The 24,267-nt window shown below is 37.1% G+C and overlaps 1 protein-coding gene across 1 annotated transcript; it reads left to right on the top strand.

Moving 5' to 3' along the window:
* Window positions 1-5,419: 5,419 nt before the first annotated feature.
* LOC126818015 (peroxidase-like protein 3) lies at window positions 5,420-11,734 on the top strand. Its single transcript, XM_050545190.1, has 7 exons — window positions 5,420-5,447; window positions 6,874-6,981; window positions 7,652-7,738; window positions 8,468-8,625; window positions 9,572-10,065; window positions 10,707-10,876; window positions 11,628-11,734. Exons 1-7 carry the CDS (start codon window positions 5,420-5,422, stop codon window positions 11,732-11,734), a joined length of 1,152 nt encoding a protein of 383 aa, XP_050401147.1.
* Window positions 11,735-24,267: the final 12,533 nt, after the last annotated feature.

The raw sequence follows: 24,267 nt of genomic DNA, 5'->3' as shown, positions 1-24,267 counted from the left end.
GAGTCAGAAAACCCACTTGTTGCTAAATTAAATATCAAACGAATGTGGGAGGTACTCTTCGATTCAAACAGATCGCGCTTTGTGTAACTAATTAAAATATGCAAGAGCTATATCTGCCTTTTTTTACTTTAAGTACATAGGCGTACGGGTCAGACGGGGTCAGACGGGGTTGGGATGTGAGGCAATCTGGCTTTACTTTAAGTACATAGGCGTACGGGTCAGACGGGGTCAGACGGGGTTGGGATGTGAGGCAATCTGGCTTTACGTGCAGATGGATAAAGTGAAAAAAAAATAATGTACCATCTGGTTGGCCAAATTAAGTGCCCGAATTCTAATAAAGCACTACTTTACTTTTCTTTTAATTATACTATTCAAAAAAAGTAGGGGATATTTGATTTTTAAGTGTTATTAAAGTCACCTAATGAAACTGACGAAGAAACAAATGACAAAATGAAATGAAGTTCACATTCATCGATTTATTCCAAATGATCGTTAGACTAAGTAAGGCACAGACTGACCATTATAAGGGTAAAATGATACCCGGGGTCAAACAGCAAAGTTACCACAGCATCACAACCAAGTCAGTAACGGGTAAATCCTCCTCTGTTTGCCAAACAAGCATTGATCCGACGTGGCATACTCCTAATGAGACGTCTAAGGTCATTTTGGTCCAGATTGTCCCATTCCTGTTGCAACGCAGCAGCAAGTTCTTGGACATTGGCAGGACGTTGTTGACGTAACCTCTGTCCAAGCATGTCCCAGACATGCTCGATGGGGGAGAGGTCGGGACTCAGTGCTGGCCAAGGTAATGTGGTGATGTTCTGTTGTTGGAGGTAACCTGTAACGATCCTGGCCCTGTGACATCTTGCGTTGTCATCCTGGAAGATGAAACGGCGGCCATGACGTCGTGCGAACGGCACAACATGGACTGCCAAGATGTTGTCCCGGTAGTACTGGCCTGTAACACGCCCTGCAACAACATGTAAAGCCGTTCTTCCAGCAACAGTGATGCCTCCCCACACCATAACAGAACCACCCCCAAATCGATCATGTCTGATGACGTTAACGTCTTGGAAGCGCTCGTTTCGACGACGCCACACCCTCCTACGTCTGTCCAAAAAATCAACAGTGAACCTTGACTCATCTGAAAACATCACATTGCTCCAGCGTCGATTATCCCAGTGTTGACGATCCCTACACCAACGACGTCTTGCCTGAATGTGATGATCTCTCAAACAAGGGATCACGCGAGGACGTCGGGCGCGAAGGTGACCCCTATGCAGTCGATTCCGAATCGTCTGGCCACTCACTCTCACACCAGTGTCTGTTTGAAGACGAGCGCTGATCTGATTTGCTGTGATGACACGATTTCTCAAGGCCAAGGTACGGATAAATCGATCCTGGGCTTGAGTTGTCGCCCTTGGTCGACCTGGGCGTGGTCTGTCCTGTACAGATTGTGTATCACGGTATCTGGACCATAGCCTGCTTATGACAGACTGAGAAACATTCATCGTCCGCGCTACAACCGCCTGTGTTGTGCCGATCTGTAGCATGCCAAGGGCACGTAACCTTTCATTTTGGGTAAGCCGACGCATATCAAAATTTGTTTTCTGGTCACTAAAACAATTAAACTGATGTTTCCACCCTGGAATTCAATGCCACAATGACTGTAACATTCAAAGTCAGAGTCGTGCAAATCTTGGGTTGGACCCCCATGATGATCCCAAGCATCACCTGCATTCCATGCGGTAGCTATTGGTGCGTTTGGGCGTCACATGTAACTGGAAATGTTTCTTCTGTTAGGTTCTATAGTGACTTTTTTCGTAGTCATTTGCATATTTTAGTATTATGCCCCCAAAATCAAATATCCCCTACTTTTTTTGAATAGTATAAATACTGGAAATTTGTACTGAATTGGCTATAGATTAAAACATTTTTTCTGGAGCCATTCTTTTTTTTTTTGTGCCGCATTTTTCGGATATCGATTATTATTTTTGAACGCAGCTGCAACAGTCTGGTTGGATGATCGGTTTTCGGGGCGGTCGGCAAAAAATTGGATTGAGGTTGCAAAAACATTGGACACATTTGAAGCCGGTTCAATCACGTACTAGATGGCGAAGCGTCTATAGCCCACGGCTCCGTAAAGTAAACGATTGACTGCTTGTTTGGAATTCAGGTCATCCACCTATGTTAGGCTGAATTGAAGTACCCCAGTTAGGCTATATTAGAACAGCCTGGAGTTGCTGTCAAATTTTCCAAATTTCCTCGGGGAGGCTCCCACACGGTAAACTTTGCGCCTCCGGGACTCGCTGATGACCTGCGCAGTCGTCTGCCTGCCCCCCCCCCCCACCTAACATTCATTAGACATATTGTTTCAACATACATTATGCAAGAGCTAAACATGCCTATGGCAGGTCTTTATTTGGGCCTGGAATGAATGTTATCTAAATTATTAATTAGACATCAATTCAGACAATAATCAACTCTCGATGTCATAGCCACCCTGTGATATTTACTGAATTTGAATCAGATCTGCTGCTCAGCGCTCATTGATGATTAAATCCAAAACTGGATAATCGAGCCTATGTTATTTATCGTACCGACTTTAATAATGATGATCGAGGCTAGGCGTAAAATTTAAAAGCTAACATCTCGGTTCAGGGTGGATCAATTTGATTGAAATTTTATGCAAATTCACTTTACATTATCTAGTTTTTAACTATTATAGTGAGAACTGCCAGCTCTTTATCTAATCCCCCACAATACCCCTTGTGAGGCAATGTGAATGCAGTAACTCCTTTATACATCATAGCTTGTCTGAGTAGGGGTGAGAATGGGAGTGGTGTATCGAACAGGCAGTTCGGAATACGGATTGTGAAACGTCAACCTGTAAACAGGAACTCGACGTATACGTCCGAAAGACTAGACACGGTTCCTTGTTTGACCCTCAGTCCTGCATCGCTGATAAGTAGAAAACACGCTGAAAAATCCCGAGGAACCTTATCGACTAACACCGGGATTGAACCCGGGACCGCCTGGTTAGTGAGCCACTGTCTTACCGTGGCCTGTCTCCCAGTCTTTATAGGCACGGGGGATCCTAAGGTAACACCTCAGATGGATTTTGGGTTTATATGAACTGGTCCCTACTTTTTTAAAAAATAAAAATAAAATATAAGCTGATCCAACACTCGGTTTACTGGATGGGGGGGGGGGTCTAGAAAACTAACGTCAATCTTATACTTCATTTAGGGCACTTGTAAGACTTAAGATTGAACGGCTCAAGCTGATTTCTGAGGATAATAATATTTTTACACTCGGTGAATATTAGATTCCTAGAAAATCTATGTTTACGATAGATCGAAAAATCAGAGAATTTAAATCTCTTCATTTTAGAACGAATTATGTGAACAAACTTTTTATTGTGCGTTGTGGCCACAATTTCCGAAAGGGTAGGAGCGTTACACCACATCTTTTGGAATTATAGTAACTTTATTATTGCTAAACATTCTTTATTGAAGACAATGATCACGTCATGTCACTCACCATGTACCAAGCTCAATCGTCAGCCATGAAGAGAGGTAATAAACAGAGAGAGACTACTGTAGAAATATCAACTATAGGTCAAGGGAGGTAATATCTCATTGTTTCTCTCTGATTTTTGATCAGAAACTGGTTCACAAGCGTTACCAATCATGTTGTTCTTGTTCTTTTTATTATCGGGGGCGATGCTCCCGTTTACAAAATACAAAACTGATGTTACTAATTATCAAGAGTTGCAAATTAGGACTTTGATCTATCCACTAGTGCTGTGTATCCTAGTGGCTTAATTTACTTCTCTCAATTCAACCTTTATAGTGTCAACCCATCCTTTGGTTTTGCTGCGTTTGGTGGTGATGCTGCAGATGCCGATTTTGGTGGTGGTGGTGATGCTGATATTGATTTTGATTCTCCTTGCCCCGACTCCGATCGACTTTACAGAAATATTACTGGTTATTGTAATAATATAAGACGACCAACACAGGGTAAATCATTTGAAAGATATAAACGATATGTTTATCCTCAATATCAAGATGGTAAGTAATCAACTCAGTCATGTATCAATTAAAGAACATTGTTGGGCTGGAGGTTTTTTTTAATGTAGCATTCCCTACGTGCCTTCTAAAGATGACAGAAGTTCAAACTGCATAGTTCAGCTGGGAAGATTGTATTGTATTTTTGTCACTTTTGTGTGTCTGCATTAAATAATTCGGTTTTTGAATCGCGTGACATTTGTCAACAGTTATGTTGAAATCGCGAACAGTTGAAGAGAATCAAATGGCGCGATAATAGTACCTTTAGAAGGGAGAGGGAGAGGAGGGGGTTCGGGTCTTGTCTTCTTTTCGTACTAATTAACTGAAACCCATGTAGGTTTTAAATTGCAACCGAACTTGCGGACGTTAAACAAACGAACGAAAATAGCAATGTCATGGACTCTTTATGTCGACATTCCGCCTCCTCTACAGAAGATAACAACACGTAACAATATTTTGATGGGTCTATTTTAATTCAAATTGAATCAATGACCTTTTCGCAATTAAATGGTTAAACATCAATTTGATTTGCGAGGAGTAATGCATGAAAAATTAGATATTGTCCCAGAAATACAAATAACAATCGGTTATTCCAAATGCACTTCATTATTTTTCATAAGGAAAATCGAAACAAATTTTCAAACATTAATTAAATTATCTCTTCTTTAGGTGTATGTTTACCGAAAATAAGATCAACACAAGGTTTCGGATTTCAATATGGTATACATTTTCCTGAACGAGGTAACAGACGCAAAGAATCTTTGGACAGTGGTAAAAGATTTGGTTCTTGGTCTTGGTGGGATTTGTACAAACTTTTGTATGATAAACCCTTATTACCCAGCGCCAGAACTGTTAGTGTTGTTGTACATCCACCTAAGAACGTTAACTCGAGGAATACAGTAATGCTTATGCAGTGGGGGCAATTTTTAGACCATGATTTAACAGCCGCTGCTATAGAACAACGTAAGTTTGTTTCCGATTTCTATAGTGTTTAGTCTACTAATGATTAAGGAGCTCGTGTAGCTAGAGAGGTGGGCGTCGTTACAGAATGGTACATGATGCTATATTTCACTTATCCCACTTACCCTATGAGCATTTCTCAAAAAGATGTATTCATGTATAATGTTTATATTTTGCACATGTATCTTTGTAGGGATGGAGTTAGACATGTGCCCAGTAGTTTCTCTTGCCCAAGTTTACTAAATTGAATAACAAACACACGAGGGTGGAACAAATCTTAATCTAGAATTGTAGATCACGCAGCAAAACGTGTTCCGTTTTTGTACAAAAATACACAATTCTATTTTCAGCTGATACACAGACTCCGTGTTGTGAGGAGATACTGGAAAATGGACTTCATCCAGACGTTTCCAATTGGTAAGATGTTGTCCATCATATTATCTACCACTTGTACATTAATTAATCATAGCTGCATGGTCCGACAGTTTTGGTCCGAGTTTCACGAAATTGGACCTCAACCCAGATTTTGATGTAACGGTGATATATGCGGACGTGTTTTTTTTTAAATCGGATAATAATTGTGACCTCTAGAGGGAACACAAGCTAACAATGCGATTTTTCGTACAATCAGGGGCCACAATTCAGGAAGTTACGATCTGATATGCACGAATACCGAAAGGAACCAAGATCTTTTGGTTATAAACATGCATTTTCAAGTTTCATCAAAATCACATGACAATAAAGTTGTGACCTCTAGAGTGTCCACAAACTAAAAACGTGATTTTTCGTACAATCCACGAAGTTATGGTCCGATACATGCCAATACCGGAGGGGACCGAGATCTTTGAAAGATAGACCTATATTTTACGTTTCGTCAAAATTGGATAACAATTGTGACCTGTAGCCTAGAGTGTCCACACACAAATTGTGGACGGACGGACGGACGTCCAGAAGGAGAGGGGCGTCGGCATAATGCGTCCACATAAAAAAGTGTGCGTATAAAAATCAAGGTAATAAGGCGAACGTTAACTCTCTGTATTGTTTACAGCTCAGGTCAATGTTTCCCCATCCCGATTGTTCAGATTCCTCCAGACAGATTCTTCAAAAGGAATTGTATGGAATTTGTTCGTTCCCGATCAGTTGAAGAGAAAATAGGTTTGAATGATTATTTTAATTATTTAACTCCAGTTGAACATAACGTAAATAATGGTAATAGGTATTCATTCATTCGGCTAATGTCCTTCAAAGCTATTAGCCGTCAACTGTTCTGGGCTTCTATCACAGGATCATCAGTTCGGAAACATGGACAAACTAATGTTCTGCAGGACTGACCAAGTTACTAACAACATAAAGTTGCAATGCGATAATTGGGCGCTGATTCGGCTAATAGGACGCCAGTCAGAGCAAAGATTTGCCGCTTCAAGCCTCCACGCTCTCCTAATCTCCTTATGTCTGTTGGGAAGCCGCCCGAAGTATACTTGCCTTGCTTCCAAACGGACCATCATTAAAACATTAGGGTCTAACAACAGTTAATTTAAAAACTGTTCTTTTTATCGATTAAATTCATATTGACTACCGCGATATGTTATCAATTGCTAAGCAATACCTCGTTTTTATCCATTTAGGTGGGGTTATGTGTAGATTAGGGTTAAGCCAGATGAACCCCATTATAACCACACGTCCACCAGCAACAAATTTTAAGAAAATTTCATTTAATTTTGATCAGGAACTGTTAAGAAATCCCAAATTATACAATTGTCCCGTAAGCATGAAATGTGATCAGTGCTGTATGGTCGTATGTAGTTGTATGTACATGTAGTTTAATTTTCTTATTATATTTTAGACGATGAAAATCCAAGAGAACAACAGAATCTGATAACAGCTTTTATTGATGGTTCCAGTGTATATGGCAGTGATGAAGAGACAGAAGAAAGATTAAGGGGTGAAAATGGTGAGAAACTTAAGCTAATACTTTTATTTTTATTTCTGAGTTCCCATCGACTGCTTTCACTTTGGGATTATTATCGAATCCCATTTATGAAATGAACATAAATAGTTCACGTAAATTGCTTCGGGTAGATAAGAGACAAACGCAGATTTGAAGATTTAGAATATGAAGCAACGAAAAGGAAAAAACGAAATGTCCTTACTTTTGAAGTAGATAGCGATAACAGATACGTGGCCGATTTTCAGCTGACTGATGATTCCGTTGAAATCGAAAAGTTGTTATTCCTCTAAAATCCGTCAAAGCTTTTCGTTAGAGGCGCGACAGTTCTCCGATAAAGGTCAAATAAAGTAGAATTCTGCTGGGGTAAGCTGTTTACGATTACGATTTCATCACAATCAAACGAGGTCGAAATTTACTTTAACTGTCGACTGTTCTATCGTAACAACGGTAACAGACGAATAAAGTACAATGTGGTAAAGTATCCATCTCGCAAAACAAATAACCAACCAAATGAAATTATTTTCGAATTAAAAAAATATCAACATTTATCACATACATACTTGTATTCGTAAAAAAACATTATTTAAAAAATGTCAAATGGTACAAATATTATTGTCGTTACTCAGTGCAAGTTATATTGATATGCCTCTTCAGGAAATGTACAAAATTTCAGGACGTATGGAAGTATCTGATAATAATTTACTACCAAAAGGAAATAGCAAAGACTGTATCGAGGAAGATAAATTCTGTTTTGCTGCAGGTAGTTACACATATTTCTCTGCATTTTTTTTTTAAATTCATAAAATATTGTATTTAATTTTCATAAAATATTGTATTTAATTTTCATAAAATATTGTATTTAATTTTCATAAAATATTGTATTTAATTTTCATAAAATATTGTATTTAATTTTCATAAAATATTGTATTTAATTTTCATAAATTATTTGTATTTAATTTTCATAAAATTTTCATAAAATGTATTTAATTTTCATAAAATGTTTTTAATTTTCATAAAATGTATTTAATTTTCATAAAATGTATTTAATTTTCATAAAATGTATTTAATTTTCATAAAATGTATTTAATTTTCATAAAATTTCATAAAATGTATTTAATTTTCATAAAAGTTCAAAAAATGTATTTAATTTTCATAAAATGTTGTATTTAATTTTCATAAAATATTGTATTTAATTTTTATAAAATATTGTATTTAATTTTCATAAAATATTGTATTTAATTTTCATAAAATATTTTATTTAATTTTCATAAAATATTTTATTTAATTTTCAAAATTAACATATTATATGAATTATTTTTTAAAAAATTAATTAAATTTTAGGAATTCAATATCTATTTTGGGTAGTTCTGAATTTTATTATCTGACATTGTGTTATGTGGGAGTCGATTACTTTTTGGAGATGTTGTTCAAGGTGTTTATTGGTTGTCTAATGTTATTCTATGTTGTTCTTGTCGTGTACTATTTTAAGGGGATGATCGAGTGAATGTGTTCCCTGGTTTGACTGCTTTACATACAACATTTGTAAGGTTACATAATACTATTGTTCAAAAATTGGATGAAAATACGGATTGGGATGGTGAGCGGCTATATCAAGAAACCAGAAAAATTGTTGGTGCTCTTTTACAGGTAACCATACTTTACAAAAGAACGTTTATTTGTATTTATAGGAACAAAAAATAAACGAGGGCTTGTCACTTTCCTATACACCCACCAGCAGTGTTAAGTATAAAACCAATGTCGACTATTCCCTATGAGCATGTTTTATAAAACAATTTATGAACTCAATACTTACCTTTTAAATTAAAAGGAGGGGAGGACATACAGTCTAACCATGTTTAAAACGTTCTATTAAGCAGTTTTCCCGTATCACAGTTACGAGATTTCATATATCTAAAAGTAAATTTGGGGATAGGCTCTTTTTTTGGTTTCTTTCTAAAAAATGTAATTCGAACTCTTTCTTTAAACTTCTTTCTAAAACTCTGTCGTGTAAAGTTTAATTTAAAAATTAGAAAGCGAGACTAAGCTTCGAAAATACCATTACCATGGTTACGATAATACACAATCAATACACACATCTTGTCAGAACTACAAACAGTGATAACTTGGCTCAGAATAAAGTAATTTGAATGAAATTTTCAATATATTCATTTTTCTTTTTCTATTTTATCTAAATTTTACATAAACCGAGAAAATTTAACTATTGTCCGAAATATTAAAAATAATATATGAATTAAAAAAAAAAATGTTTTCGGGGAGAGGGGGCGTCTAACGCTTTAGATTATCGGGTCTGTTATTGTGTCGCGTGTTTTTGTGTTCTGTCCAGGATTAGTACATGACAGGAGTGTGGTCACCTGCCTAACCTTGTCAATTTTCTCTGAATTACCCCCCCCACACACACACACCCATACACACACACACACACTGCTAAAGAGTCTTCCACGCAAGCAAATTATTGCATAAATATTGTCCATGTTAGTCTCGAATTGACATGACATGTGTTGAGTGGACGTTCGAGAAAACACTGCGCTGTATATTTATTTAGAATCTACATGCCATTTATTTCTGTTTCCAGAGAATTACTTACCTCGAATTCCTGCCAGAAATATTCAATAAAAGAACTTTACGAAAATACAAACTGAAAGACGGAAACTATAAATATAACATCAGCATTAATCCCAGTATAGCCAGTGTTTTTGCCACGGCAGCTTTCAGATTTGGTCATTCTTTGATTCCCGATTTCTTAGTCATTGATGGCGAAAAGGTCCGCTCCCGAAAATTGTTTAACAACCCTAAATTTGTATTTGAAAAGCTGAAAGCTTTGGTTAAGAGTGTCTTATCTAATCCAAATGAAACGGTAGATCGTTTCCTCACAGAAGAAATTACAGATCATTTGTTTGAAGTGGATGATCTGTCTTTTGATTTAGCTGCATTCAATATACAAAGAGGAAGGGATCATGGGTTACCTCCTTATAACACCTTTAGAAGGCTCTGTGAGTTAAATCCAGTTGTGACATTCTACTCAAAGCAGTTAGGATCAGGGGGACCTGCTATGGCTGGAATATACAGGTAAATATTTATATTTATACATACACTCAAATACTTGCAATTTGGACAGAAAGGGTCATCGATAACACATATTATTGGAAAAAACTTTCACGATGTGATAGATGGGATTTTTCCCATCTGTGTTCCCAATTTACCTCTGCTGTAACGTTGGATTGTCTACGTTCTGTTTTTTAAACATTAAGATTGTACTTCAGTAAAAATCATATAAAAAGTAAATGTAGTCTGTGTACCTGAAATAGGTGCATTTGTTACTACTACTGGATGTCAGACACAAGAGTTGGGTGCTATATGGATGATATTGTTATAAATACAGGATCGTAAATGATATAAAGGTTCTGTATAGATGATATACATGTACTAAATATATTTATGAAAAGGTGAGGGGTATGTATGTGTTATTATTACAAGATGATATAATATTATGTATTTGCAGGATGATATAATATTATGTATTTGTAGAATGATCTAATATTATGTATTTGCAGGATGATATATTATTATGTATTTGTAGAATGATATAATATTATGTATTTGTAGGATGACATAGATGTATTTGTTATTATTACAGGGTGATAGATGTATTTGTTATTATTACAGGATGATAGCTGCATTTGTTATTATTACATATGTTATTATTACAGGAGTGTAGATGACATTGATGTATTTGTAGGAGGTTTAGCTGAACCACCACTCGGGGGCTCTCAGCTAGGTCCAACCTTCACTTGTATCTTGGCTCAACAATTTAGAGATCTGAAATTTGGCGATAGTTTCTGGCATGAAACCAAGGATCGTAAACGAGGATTTAAATCAGGTGAAATAGCAATGATAATGATTTAATTTAATTTAAAGTAGCCAAGTCTTTAACACAATATCATCCACAGTCTTTGACATTGAAAACCCGAATTATCTGTCAATTTCAATCAACGTTGATGTGATTTTACCTGGAAAAGATGAGCTTCTGATATCCAATATTTAAGACAAAATAAGCGTTTTACCATTGGTACACGAATCGTGTACCAGAATGCGTTTCAGCGCCATTTGTATTAAGGGGCCCGAAGAACGAGGCTAGACATATTCCACAAGTCATGTCAAACGATGACGCTATATTCTTATCATGAGAGCATGCGCAATAAATGCTACCCGTGCAGACTGGAGTAACAAGACGCAAGAGATTGTCATTCGTATTTCGCCTGATTTGAAATTAGAGTAAAAACGGAAACGATTGAATGTAAATCAATTTATATACATTCATATTACATTAATATGCGTTTCGAACTATTTGTGTCAATTTCTAGATCCCAAATATTAGCGATTTAGCTCCTTTACTCTAATAATAATAATAATAATAATAATGACATTTTCAAAACAGTCTGACGTGTTTCGTATTGACCATAGGAAAAATATTTATGGGGTTTAACGTTCACTCGACATTGTATGCATTTTTATCATGTTCTCTTTCAACTCTTGCAAAATGTGGACGGATCTTGCAACTGCTTGTTTTATTAGATAACATTGTGTTTATGTATTTTAATAATTAAAATTATATATTACTCGTTTTGCAGATCAGCTTGAATCACTAAAACGAATATCTCTGGCTAAAATTATTTGTGAAGAAATTGGGTTAGATAGAATACAGAGGAATCCATTCCGTATTGTAACAAACGGGTGAGCTATATATTTGAATGCTCAAAAACTTATAGTTTGATATTGTTTATATATGGCGTAAATCATCAAGATTGATTTCCAGTCGATAGATAATGCGTATTTTCTCACGATCAAGTACTATTTTGACTATGGCAACCGAAAATAAATCTAAAGAGGACGACTGTCTATATAATAAACGACTGATAAGAACATAACTTTTAGAATAGCGGAATCGAAAAGCATACACAGTCTACAGATTTTTCAAGAAACTGACAATTTTATCTAGCATCTGTATGTATTAGGGAGGTACAAAGGATAGGTTTAGGCAGGAGTCGTGCGAACTAGACTACTAGAGAAAATTAAAATTGCCATAGCCTATCAAAATTAAGAGGTTAACCAAACACCACGCCTTCCGGCCCAACGAAGTTAGTATTCAGCAATTCATATCGCTTCAAGTTTGATTTGTGAATAATAAATCTATTAAATGACAAGTTTGGTGATATTGTGAGTTTATATATATATTGAATATAGTCTGCATTTTTTTTTTAAAGGGTGGGAGTGGGGGCGGGGGCGGGAGCGGAAGTGTTACATGTAGCTACTATTGTGAGATGTCTTCGCCGAGTCTAGATAAAATGGCGTGCGATATAATTATCATGCCCTGCTGCAGTATACTTGACTAGATAATATTAGAAATTAGAATCCCTTCAAGTGCCAGTGGGTTGACGATAATATACTCAAACATGAAAGTTTGGCCTATCGCAACAAATGATAGATTTTAACAGGAACTTTAACCAGGATTTATCAACTTTAAGTTTCACTTTTCATGTTGATAATCCTGGTACAACGTGATCAGTACTCCATTACTATATAATGGTAATTATATTTTCAGAAATCCAGAAGTTTCGTGCGATAGTCTACCTGAGTTAGATCTGAGTCCTTGGTGGGAGACTAACTAACTAACTACTACAATCATCATAGGAAGCAGTCTTCAAATTTGTAATTTATTTGTTTATGTAAAAGCCCAAATGGAATTTAAAATTTATCGAATCGGTATATTTATATTTCTTATGGTTCAATAAATAAATTTCGACGTTGACTAGAGAATAATTATCGAAATGATTAAATCGTATATGGTAATGGGGGGCGGGGGTCGATGCGGAAATATTTTATTGTACTTGGTATTATTGTTTTCTCCAGATCGGCTCAGTTTGCTTAATTTTAGAGTTAACAGTATTTGCAGGAGGACCGCACAACACACAGATAATTACGCAACACAAACCTGCGGACATGACACAATGTACGCACACCACCTGTATAGTTCCGGACCTGTAATGATACAGAATTCACTCTAAATGAAAAAATAACAATAAGGGTAGTAACTTAATAAAAAGGGGAATATTTCCTAAACGTTGTATCCTACAAGCGTGGGTCATGATCTGCTATGTATAACAAAAAATCTGAATAGGCACATTGAAGGAAAAAACCTTTTTAAATAACCTACTTTGTGAAATATAGTAAAAAGCGAAGTAAAATTAAATGGCTTATGTAGAACGAAGCCAATATCATATATTACCAAACCAGCTGGGGTCAACAAGTTCACTGCATCTAAAAAATGGTTCGTATTTTATAAGATAGGAAATGTTATGAAACTTATTGAGCACTTTGTCACATGTGGGGCTTAGTTGATATAATGTGCGCATGTATTATTCCAAGCCACAAATATTTGGCGACTTTGCCCAGAATTCTTCGGTGCCATACACTGCGAGCCAGATGTCCAAACAGAATATACACCCTTTGCAGACATTTGTGTAGCAACCAGTAAGGATGTGAAATGAAATGGTTTGGACATGCATCACCCAGTGTGCTATATAAGGTACAACTTTGTTGGGACAGCTACGGCTACGGATTACTCTCATTTCCATTCCAATTTGTGGGAATTTATGGCCCATCCGAGCGACTGGACATTTTTTCTTGCGAGCCTTCCGACCTACACCAGTGACAAGGGGAAATCAGGTTGGTAAACCCCGAGGAACTTAATCAAACCTGGGACCCCTTTCCGGTTATTAATTCATGAACATACTAACGAAGACAACAATAAAGTATACTGATGTATCTAGCCATCATTATGCCAATGAACAGAAGTTTTCAAACCAAAAAGGACTCCCATTTTATAGAGCTAGTTTTTTTCAGACACCCATGGCTTGTATTTAAAGATACATTATTAGGAGTTAGCCATTCTTGCTATAACAGTTCAAAAATAGATGATGAAAGAAGAATAGATTGAAAATTTCAGTCAAATTACTTTATTCTGAACATAGTTATCACCAGTGTAATTTTTGACTAGAAATGGGGTTGAATTCCATCTTCACCGATTCTTAGTATGGCCAATCGTTTGATTGACAGGCGTTAACTCCACCTACATAATCTCTGCTGTCTTGTGTCTACGTCATCATATCCGAATTTGTGTTTTACCTTTTAGGATTTTTATAACAATTGGACAAAATGAATGAGAGGGTAAATTTTCATTCTTACTTGTATTTTAGGCATGCATTAAATCAATTGAATATAGGACATAATATTATAATACAATTATGATAAATCTATAGGTACCAGTGGCGTCGTGCCTATTGGGGAAATAAAAATATTTTTATTGATATTATTAAGACAGAAGACCTGTCCGTCTGTATTAGTCATCACACGGTCTCCAGGAATTGTATAATTTGTCATTATCTGTGTTTAGTTTATTGCACTTTAAATAGTTTAGATGTCGTTTGTTAAGGCATCGCTCAACAGCGGCCTCGCTTCGTACACTCTATCATTTAGCCTCGATCCGGGAGTATGACGTCAACGTAATGGTTAATCTCCGCTCACGACGCCATTTAAAATTAAATCAGTCAACGAAATCCCGTTTAAATCCAAGCTGAATCCAAGCCATCCGTGGGTCTACAGAGTTGATTTTGTGCTTGTTGTGTAAATAAAGATCTGATTTATAATTTCTATGACATCTGAAGCCTAAATAAAGACTTGCAATAATCAGATTTAGCTCTTGCATAATGTATGTTGAATACGAAGAACAGGACTAAGCAAACTATTCTAGCAATTGGATACACACATTTTATGCCAACACAGTATCTTTCTCAGTTTGATCAAAGCACGCATAAACCAACAACACAGTCAATGATATAGAACAAACCCTTTACCTGAAGAAATATTTAAGCGGTGTTATGCCTGAATCTGTTGAAAGCTATACTTGTACAAACTTATAATATACTATTCAAAAAAAGTAGGGGATATTTGATTTTGGGGGCATAATACTAAAATATGCAAATGACTACGAAAAAAGTCACTACATAACCTAACAGAAGAAACATTCCCAGTTACATGTGACGCCCAAACGCACCAATAGCTACCGCATGGAATGCAGGTGATGCTTGGGATCATCATGGGGGTCCAACCCAAGATTTGCACGACTCTGACTTTGAATGTTACAGTCATTGTGGCATTGAATTCCAGGGTGGAAACATCAGTTTAATTGTTTTAGTGACCAGAAAACAAATTTTGATATGCGTCGGCTTACCCAAAATGAAAGGTTACGTGCCCTTGGCATGCTACAGATCGGCACAACACAGGCGGTTGTGGCGCGGACGATGAATGTTTCTCAGTCTGTCATAAGCAGGCTATGGTCCAGATACCGTGATACACAATCTGTACAGGACAGACCACGCTCAGGTCGACCAAGGGCGACAACTCAAGCCCAGGATCGATTTATCCGTACCTTGGCCTTGAGAAATCGTGTCATCACAGCAAATCAGATCAGCGCTCGTCTTCAAACAGACACTGGTGTGAGAGTGAGTGGCCAGACGATTCGGAATCGACTGCATAGGGGTCACCTTCGCGCCCGACGTCCTCGCGTGATCCCTTGTTTGAGAGATCATCACATTCAGGCAAGACGTCGTTGGTGTAGGGATCGTCAACACTGGGATAATCGACGCTGGAGCAATGTGATGTTTTCAGATGAGTCAAGGTTCACTGTTGATTTTTTGAACAGACGTAGGAGGGTGTGGCGTCGTCGAAACGAGCGCTTCCAAGACGTTAACGTCATCAGACATGATCGATTTGGGGGTGGTTCTGTTATGGTGTGGGGAGGCATCACTGTTGCTGGAAGAACGGCTTTACATGTTGTTGCAGGGCGTGTTACAGGCCAGTACTACCGGGACAACATCTTGGCAGTCCATGTTGTGCCGTTCGCACGACGTCATGGCCGCCGTTTCATCTTCCAGGATGACAACGCAAGATGTCACAGGGCCAGGATCGTTACAGGTTACCTCCAACAACAGAACATCACCACATTACCTTGGCCAGCACTGAGTCCCGACCTCTCCCCCATCGAGTATGTCTGGGACATTCTTGGACAGAGGTTACGTCAACGTCAACAACGTCCTGCCAATGTCCAAGAACTTGCTGCTGCGTTGCAACAGGAATGGGACAATCTGGACCAAAATGACCTTAGACGTCTCATTAGGAGTATGCCACGTCGGATCAATGCTTGTTTGGCAAACAGAGGAGGATTTACCCGTTACTGACTTGGTTGTGATGCTGTTTGACCCCGGGTATCATTTTACCCTTATAATGGTCAGTCTGTGCCTTACTTAGTCTAACGATCATTTGGAATAAATCGATGAATGTGAACTTCATTTCATTTTGTCATTTGTTTCTTCGTCAGTTTCATTAGGTGACTTTAATAACACTTAAAAATCAAATATCCCCTACTTTTTTTGAATAGTATACAAAGTCTTTTTTTAGAAGAAGAAAGGTTTGGTAATCCTTTTGTCATTTCGTAATAAGTTAGAAATTCATATCGTTAATGGGGTCCCGGGGTCCCGGGGTCCCGGGGTCCTGCAAGGGTTGGTGGCCGGGGTTTTACCCAGAAATTATGGACTGTTTGCCATTCGTGGAGCAATATAGTTATGAATCATCTGTCAGTAATATTATAAATCGCACTACAATATACAACACACATACCCTTTCAATTAGACCCTACAGTATTGTTAGTGCAGGTAGCTTTAAACCTTTAGTTCACATATGATATAAGGGCAAATTTAAACTGGTGAACGGGCTTTTGTTTACGCCTCTGCTAACGTGTGGAATGAATTACCTAGACATGTAAAAGACTCGGTGCGCGGAAAAAAAGTCACAGGAAAAAAGTCAGTAAAAAAGTCACAAATTTGCCTAGGTAAAAAAAAACACAGGAAAAAAAGTCACAGTTTTTTTTATTACATCTCAAATTCAATAACAATATAAACAATAACATACATATTTAACCTTTCGTAGTTGTGTCTGCATCTTTACAAACTTCTTCTTGACCTTCCTGACAAGTGGATTTCCGATGGCATCCTGGGCGACGACAGTCTGGACTGTGGCTGATTCCTTCTGGAACCACTCCACCACTCTCCAGATGGATGGATGGTGTTGGCCGACAAGATTGTAGAACTTGTTGTTCCATCCCTCGCAGATGTTGTTGGTACAGGGGGTACTGTTCATGGTTGCGTCATGTACGTTCCAAACTTCAGGAGGGAACATGGGGGGATTCTTCTCATGGAGAAGGTTCGGCTGGACCATGACGTTGCCGACAGGGACCATTCACATAGGTTCGGTCGAAGTAGGCGAGGAGGTCATCGACTTCAGGGGGACCATCAGGTTTGATGGAATGGAGATGTTCCAAACCTTCTTGCACATCAGCTAAGGGTAGAAACGCCAGGCCGTCAAGTCGGAACTCGCTGTCTTCCTTGTAGTAGGGTATGTAGATGGTCTCAGCTTGGGCAAGGCGCTTGAGGGAATCGACGGTTGAATAGGCCAGAATTCTATTTGGATTGTTGGCTCCGTTGTCATAGATGAGGAATGGCTATCCTGATGAGCGCTTAACAGGCAGCACACAAAGTTTTTGGCTCTTCAGTTTTTGCTAATATTTACAAGTTTTAAGAGATGTTTCAAATATAATTTTTGGACTAGTCTGTTTCCAAAGTCTTTCAGACTCAGGATTTAGTTTAGTGAATGAAAACAAATGGATTACTATGCTATTTCGGATGATATTTATATTTTATTTCTGGATAATTCTGAAAAGTTACAGTGAACTCATATTTGACACCCAAGCTCTGATGATTTCCACCAACCAGATTAATCACTACAGTAGAGATGAGCTATTAAACATAAACTCATTAACAAAAGATGTCATTAAACTAGATCAGTCTGAAGTGACTACTTTTCGACAAATTGGTATTTCTAACTCAAAACCAACAAGAAGGGGTAAAAGAGCTGGAGTTAGAAAACAAAAACTTGCTGAGGTCAACTCAGTTGTTGACAATTTAGTTAAAGATGATCAAGTCAAAAAGGTCACTTGTCCCTATAACCTCATTTCACACCCTAAACACTCTGATATTAAACTAGCACTTTGGAATGCAAGATCTGCTAGAAATAAAACTTTAGCAATATCAGACGAAATTGTTGAAAATAAACTTGACATTGTGTTAATCACTGAATCATGGTTAAAGAAGACTGGGGATGACTCAAAACTGAATGAATTAACCCCAAATGGTTACTCCTCAAAAAGCTTTCCTAGATTACATGGTACTGGTGGTGGCATTGTCATCATTTACAAAAGCTATATTAAACTTGTAGTGGTTGCATCACAACTTGAGGTTTTCACGTCTTTTGAATCTGTAGAATTTCTAGTAACCCATGTGTCTCAGACTCTAAGATTTGTAGGTGTTTATAGATCTCCATCATGTTCTGTGTCTGACTTTCATCAAGAATTTCCCAGTTATTAGGCATTGTTTGTGTTAAACGTGGTCAGCTTATTCTCCTTGGAGACTTTAATGTTCATTTTGATTGCCCAGACAAACCTGAAGTAAAGAAGATGGTGAATTTATAATCTATTCATAATCTCACTCAACTTGTTGAAAGTTGTACACATAAAAGTGGTCATATTCTTGATTGGATTGTAACTCGTTCTTTTGAGAAAACAGTAAAATCTTGTGATGTGGTAGACAATCAGATGTCCGATCATTTCTGGATATTTTTATCTCTTGATTTTGAAAGACCTGTAGAAGCACCCCAACTTGTCACCTGTAGGAATATCAAAGGAATATCTGTGTTAGATTTTAGTAAAGATCTGACAGAATCCAAACTGCTGAAAAATCCCCCCGAAGACTTGGATCAACTTGCAGATCTATTCTTTACAACACTGACCAACCTGATGGATATACATGCCCCAAAAGTCTCGAAGCGTGTCAGAATTAAGCCAAGATCGCCATGATATTCTGAGGCCATCTCCCTAGCTAAAAATGTGCGAAGGAAAGCAGAGAGACATTGGCGAAAATCTCGTTTAGAGATCCATCGACAAATCTATGTCAGCTGCAGAAATGATGTTAATAATCTCCTCAAGTCTGCAAAGGCCAAATATTGTAAAGAACAGATCGAGTCAAACACTGGTAATTCTAAAGCCCTTTACTCTTTTATGTTTTCTTTAATGGGCAAGCATGATGAAGGGAAGCTTCCTGTGGTTGATAATGATACTGAATCCCTCGCAACCAAATTCAGTAACTTTTTCCATGATAAGATTGTCACAATCCAGCAGTCAATAAATAAACACGATTACTCTAGTCTTGCATTTAACAATCCTAGTTATTCCGGTACTTTACTGGGAGCTTTTACACCTTTTACGGATGATGAAATTCAGAAACTAGTGCAATCCTCAAAACCAACATCATGCGAGCTTGATCCAATTCCGACTAGCATTTTTCTAACATATCTGGACATTCTACTGCCAACCATCACCAGCATTATCAATAAGAGCCTTGTGACTGATACTGTTCCAGCACTCTTCAAATCAGCTGTGGTAAAACCTTTACTTAAGAAACCATCTCTTGATCCAAATATTCTTAAAAATTACAGGCCGGTTTCCAATCTGTCCTTTTTATCCAAGATTCTGGAAAAAGCAGTCAAAACCCGATTATTTGATCATCTTGAAAAAAACAACTTGTTTTGTGAGTTTCAGTCAGCATATAGACCTCATCATGGAACTGAAACAGCCTTAAACAAAGTTGTAAACGACCTTAAGATGTGTGTCGATAAGGGACGTGTTTCACTGCTGATATTGTTAGATCTTTCGGCAGCGTTCGACACAATAGACCACCAAAAGCTGCTTTTCCGTCTTCAGAAAGACTTTGGTATTAATGGCACTGTTTTGGAATGGTTTAGATCGTATCTGTCATCTCGAAATCAATCTGTGATTGTCAACTCAGACAAATCAGAATGTGTTCCGCTAGTGTGTGGTGTTCCTCAAGGTTCTGTTTTAGGACCTGTTTTACTTACCATGTATACAATTATACAATGCAGCTTGGAGATGTTCTAAATCAAAATTCTGTCTGTCACCATCTTTATGCTGACGACACCCAACTTTTAGATTCGTTTACTCCTGGATCAGATAAGACAGAGGTGCTCACAGTATCGGACAAATTAAAACCTGGATGAATTTAAATCGCTTGAAATTAAATGCAGATAAAACCGAAGTTATCCTTTTTGGCACCAAAACTCGATTATCGCACTTGTCAAATTTAAAATTCGACATGGGAGATATGGAATCTCCGCCAACATCAGTAGTAAAAAATTTAGGCGTTTTATTGGATAGTGGTCTGACCTTTATGAAACAAGTTGATGATCTGTGTAGAAAATGCTACTGCCACCTGAAGAACATCAGTTCCATCCGCCATCTCCTCACACAAGATTCAGCGTAAGCTCTAGCGCGATCATTAATTCTATCGCGACTAGACTATTGTAATAGTCTTCTCACCGACCTACCGCAAAATCTACTAAATCGCCTTCAGCGAATCCAAAATTTCACAGCAAGAATGGTCACAAGATCTCCATATCATTGTCACATAACCCCAGTTCTCCAAACCCTTCATTGGTTACCAGTCAGTGCCCGGATAGAATTTAAAATACTCTGTCTAACACATCAGTGTGTCAGTGGAGAGGCTCCTGATTACCTCTGCAAATTAATTCAACGATATAATCCAAAAAGATAGTTGCGTTCAGAAAATCTCAATCAGCTAGTGGTACCAAAGTGGAAACTTGCTACCTTTGGACAAAGAGCGTTTGCTGTTGCTGCCGCTGAAAGATGGAATGCACTTCCAGTTGATCTCCGTTTTGTGACTTCTTTATCAATCTTCAAATCTCGATTAAAAACTCATCTTTTCAAAACTCACTACAGAAATTGACAAAAAAAAAAACCAAAAAGCATAGAGCCAAAAGACTTTTGTATAGTTGTATGCGCTATGAGCACGATTTGTGGATTTTGCGCTATATAAATGGACATATTATTATTATTATTATTATTATTATTATGTAGTTGTCGAAAAATCTTTAGGAATGGAACCAAGGTCACTCAGAGTAGCTGGAACTGGTGGTGTGGGTCGTTGGTTTCTCATCATCCGTTTGCAGGTTTCATGGTTGGGCATAATGGCTCGGGTGTCGGTGTCACAATCTGCTACAACCTATACAACAGAAAAATAATGATTAAAGACATAATTCTATGTAGTGGTTGGAATTGACATATTTCTTATTTAAATTTGTTATTTAAAGTTTTTAAAGTTTTTTTTTTAATTGGGCAAATATCTGACTTGGCTTGTCTCTTGTGTCAGATGCCTGCTGTTTCATTCTCAGACGCACCTTGGTCAAGGAGATCTGTATTTCATCTGCAGGGTGATTGTGAGAAACTCTGATCTCGGTTTTTTTTCTCTCTGTAGGTCTGTCACAATACTTCCTCTGCATGACATACTCGATCGCTTAACGCACTTCCACCAGATTTTAGTTTTACGAGTAGCATGTTTTGTGCACATGTGGCCTTCAAATACCACATTCAATCCTCTTCTGCTGGTCTGATTGAACAGTAATGAAGCTTTATATATAATTTGCATGTAGATGTCATTGGATCTAATCACTTTATTAAACAAACACAATAAGTGGCTTAACATTTAACAAAGACAACAGATCAACTCACAGCACTGATCAAAGAGCCAATCTGTTTGTATAGTGTTTGCAGCAAGGTAATGTAGAGTAACCACTCTGTTAACCAAACCTAATTAACTCAAAGACAAATAACTTAAAAGATCAAAGATATACTCACTCTACAATACAATATATATATAAGTTGTGACTTTTTTACCTGTGTTTTTTTACTGTGTTTTTTCAGTGTGACTTTTTTACCTGTGACTTTTTTTCCTAGATTCAAAGACTCTACTAATGTTGCTGTTTTTAAAAAAAAATCTTAAAACCGAACTTTTTAAACGTGCTTTTAAACTATGAACATGTTGACATTTTAATGTTTTAGAACTATTTGTTTTACATTGTATTTATTTTAATTATGAAGAGCGCCGTGGAGCAGCTGTTAGCTGAAGCACTCAGCGCTATACAAATTGATTATTATTATTATTATCGACCGGGTTAATGAAGATGTACACACGCCATGCATTGGCCCAAACAGCGACGTTACGGTGTATTCGTTATTTCGAATTCCAGTTACCAATAGTTCTTTTACGCGCACGCCAACGTGTACATGGGGCCTCAATTTCATATCCCAACCGAATAACTAGACGCTGCCCATGACACCCCCACCCCCTGCTGCCCCATTGACAAGGGGAAACAATGTTGTTTTAAATATAAATAATTAGTTCACGCTATAATAAACTGAAAAGTACGAATTTAAAGAAATATGTTATTTAGGTTATTCAAACTATTAGTGACTAAAAAGTACGATATATTATCGATTAATTCTTGTTGCTTACTATAACATTCATTAGATTTATATTTAAATGGACATTTTACAAAGTGGTGCAGCTCTTCAGCTGTGCTAATATTTTTGGATATATACATAGCTACACCACCCTATGCATTGTGCATTGTATTTATGTTTATTGTCGTAGAAACGGTACTTGACAATCAACATTTTACAGGTGTTGGTTGCAGGCTTGTCATGTGAATAACTGTTTAAATAATAGTTTATATAACATTTGAATCCAAGTTATATAACATAATGCAAGTTTTGGATTTTTATTTTTTGTTTTATTGTCTATTTTCATCCCATTTGAGTACAAAATAATTTATTATTTTCAAGGTCATTCGATATGTTATTGTCAAACATCATTTGTCATTCTGCCAGAATAAAGTAATATTGTGACGTTGATTGAGCATAAAGACATTAAAAATCCTGAAATAAACTTTCCATTACATAAATTCCAAATGATATGATTTTTTTTTTATTATTCTTAATTTGACATTTGTGCACTTCGAGACAAGTTACATTACCTTCTATCAAAGTTAAGCATTATCCTAAACTATGGCCCAATATTTTAATTTACCGCTAATAATCCCCCCAGTAAACATCTACCGGTAAAATCCCCCCAGTAAAATTCAAAATACCACAAAGCAGTTCTTTGTTTTGGTTGAAAATAGGATAATCTTAGCAACATCGCAATTAAAGTGAAATGGACAATTAATTGTCGAACGCTGATAATCTGTGCTTTGGTGGCTCTATGCTTTCACATTGGTATTTCTGTGGGATGAAAATATGTTGAACTTTGTATATTTTACAAGTGAAATGGACAATTATTAATTGATGAATACGATTTATCTTGAAATTAGAAACATTTTTGTACAACTTTCTCAGTTGATATTATACAGACTATGACTTCTAGTTAATACGATCATTCTGATCATATTTTTAAATTGGGTCGCATGTCCAACCTCGTGGGTTTTCCCGGGTCTTCCGGATTCCTACCACTGCTAAAGACCCCTTTGCGCAAGCGAATTATTGAAATAAAATTGAACCATATGTTAGTCCCGAAATGACCTAGTTTGTGTCGAGTGGACTTTAACCCCCATTTCTCTCTCTATGCTGGTGGATAATAAATAAAAGCATGACTCTTGCTGGTTGTTGATATTACTATATTCTCAGATAACAATACAGCAACATGAATTACAGCACACAATTAATGTAACAAATATTGGTTTAAACGCTTAATGGCATATAAACTCCAATATAGATATGGGAATTGACATAAACGTGTGTCTCCAAATATCCAAATACAGGTACAAAAAGTCTGTCCTCGGGTATAGTGATCTGAAGTTAATCGCAAGAAACTTAACTACCCGTGAGACAAGAATCTGTTTTAAGAACAGTCTTGTCACGTGACCTGATTGAGGGAGAATCTAAAAAGAGATTGTTGGTGTTGTAAGTCGCTGTCCATTTACCATGAATATCGAACCATTTACCAACTTCGTTTTCTGCCGTTTAATTGTAGTCTACTGGACAATTTCGCATATGAAACGGAATAAAATGTTACAAACTGCGTTTTATTGACCAAAATGTTGGTAGACTGTACATTGTTATTTTCTTGGAATCTTGCATATAGAACCCATTCCCCCACCCTTTGGAAACATTTGTATCCGCCACTGCAATAATTAAAAGCCATCTTGGGTAGAATAGAATCTGACATGGACTAT

Source organism: Patella vulgata, chromosome 4, assembly GCF_932274485.2.
Source record: "Patella vulgata chromosome 4, xgPatVulg1.2, whole genome shotgun sequence".
NCBI classification, from domain to species: Eukaryota; Metazoa; Mollusca; class Gastropoda; family Patellidae; genus Patella; species Patella vulgata.
The sequence above is the reverse complement of the archived record's forward strand: the minus strand, read 5'-3'. Positions and strand labels throughout refer to the sequence as shown.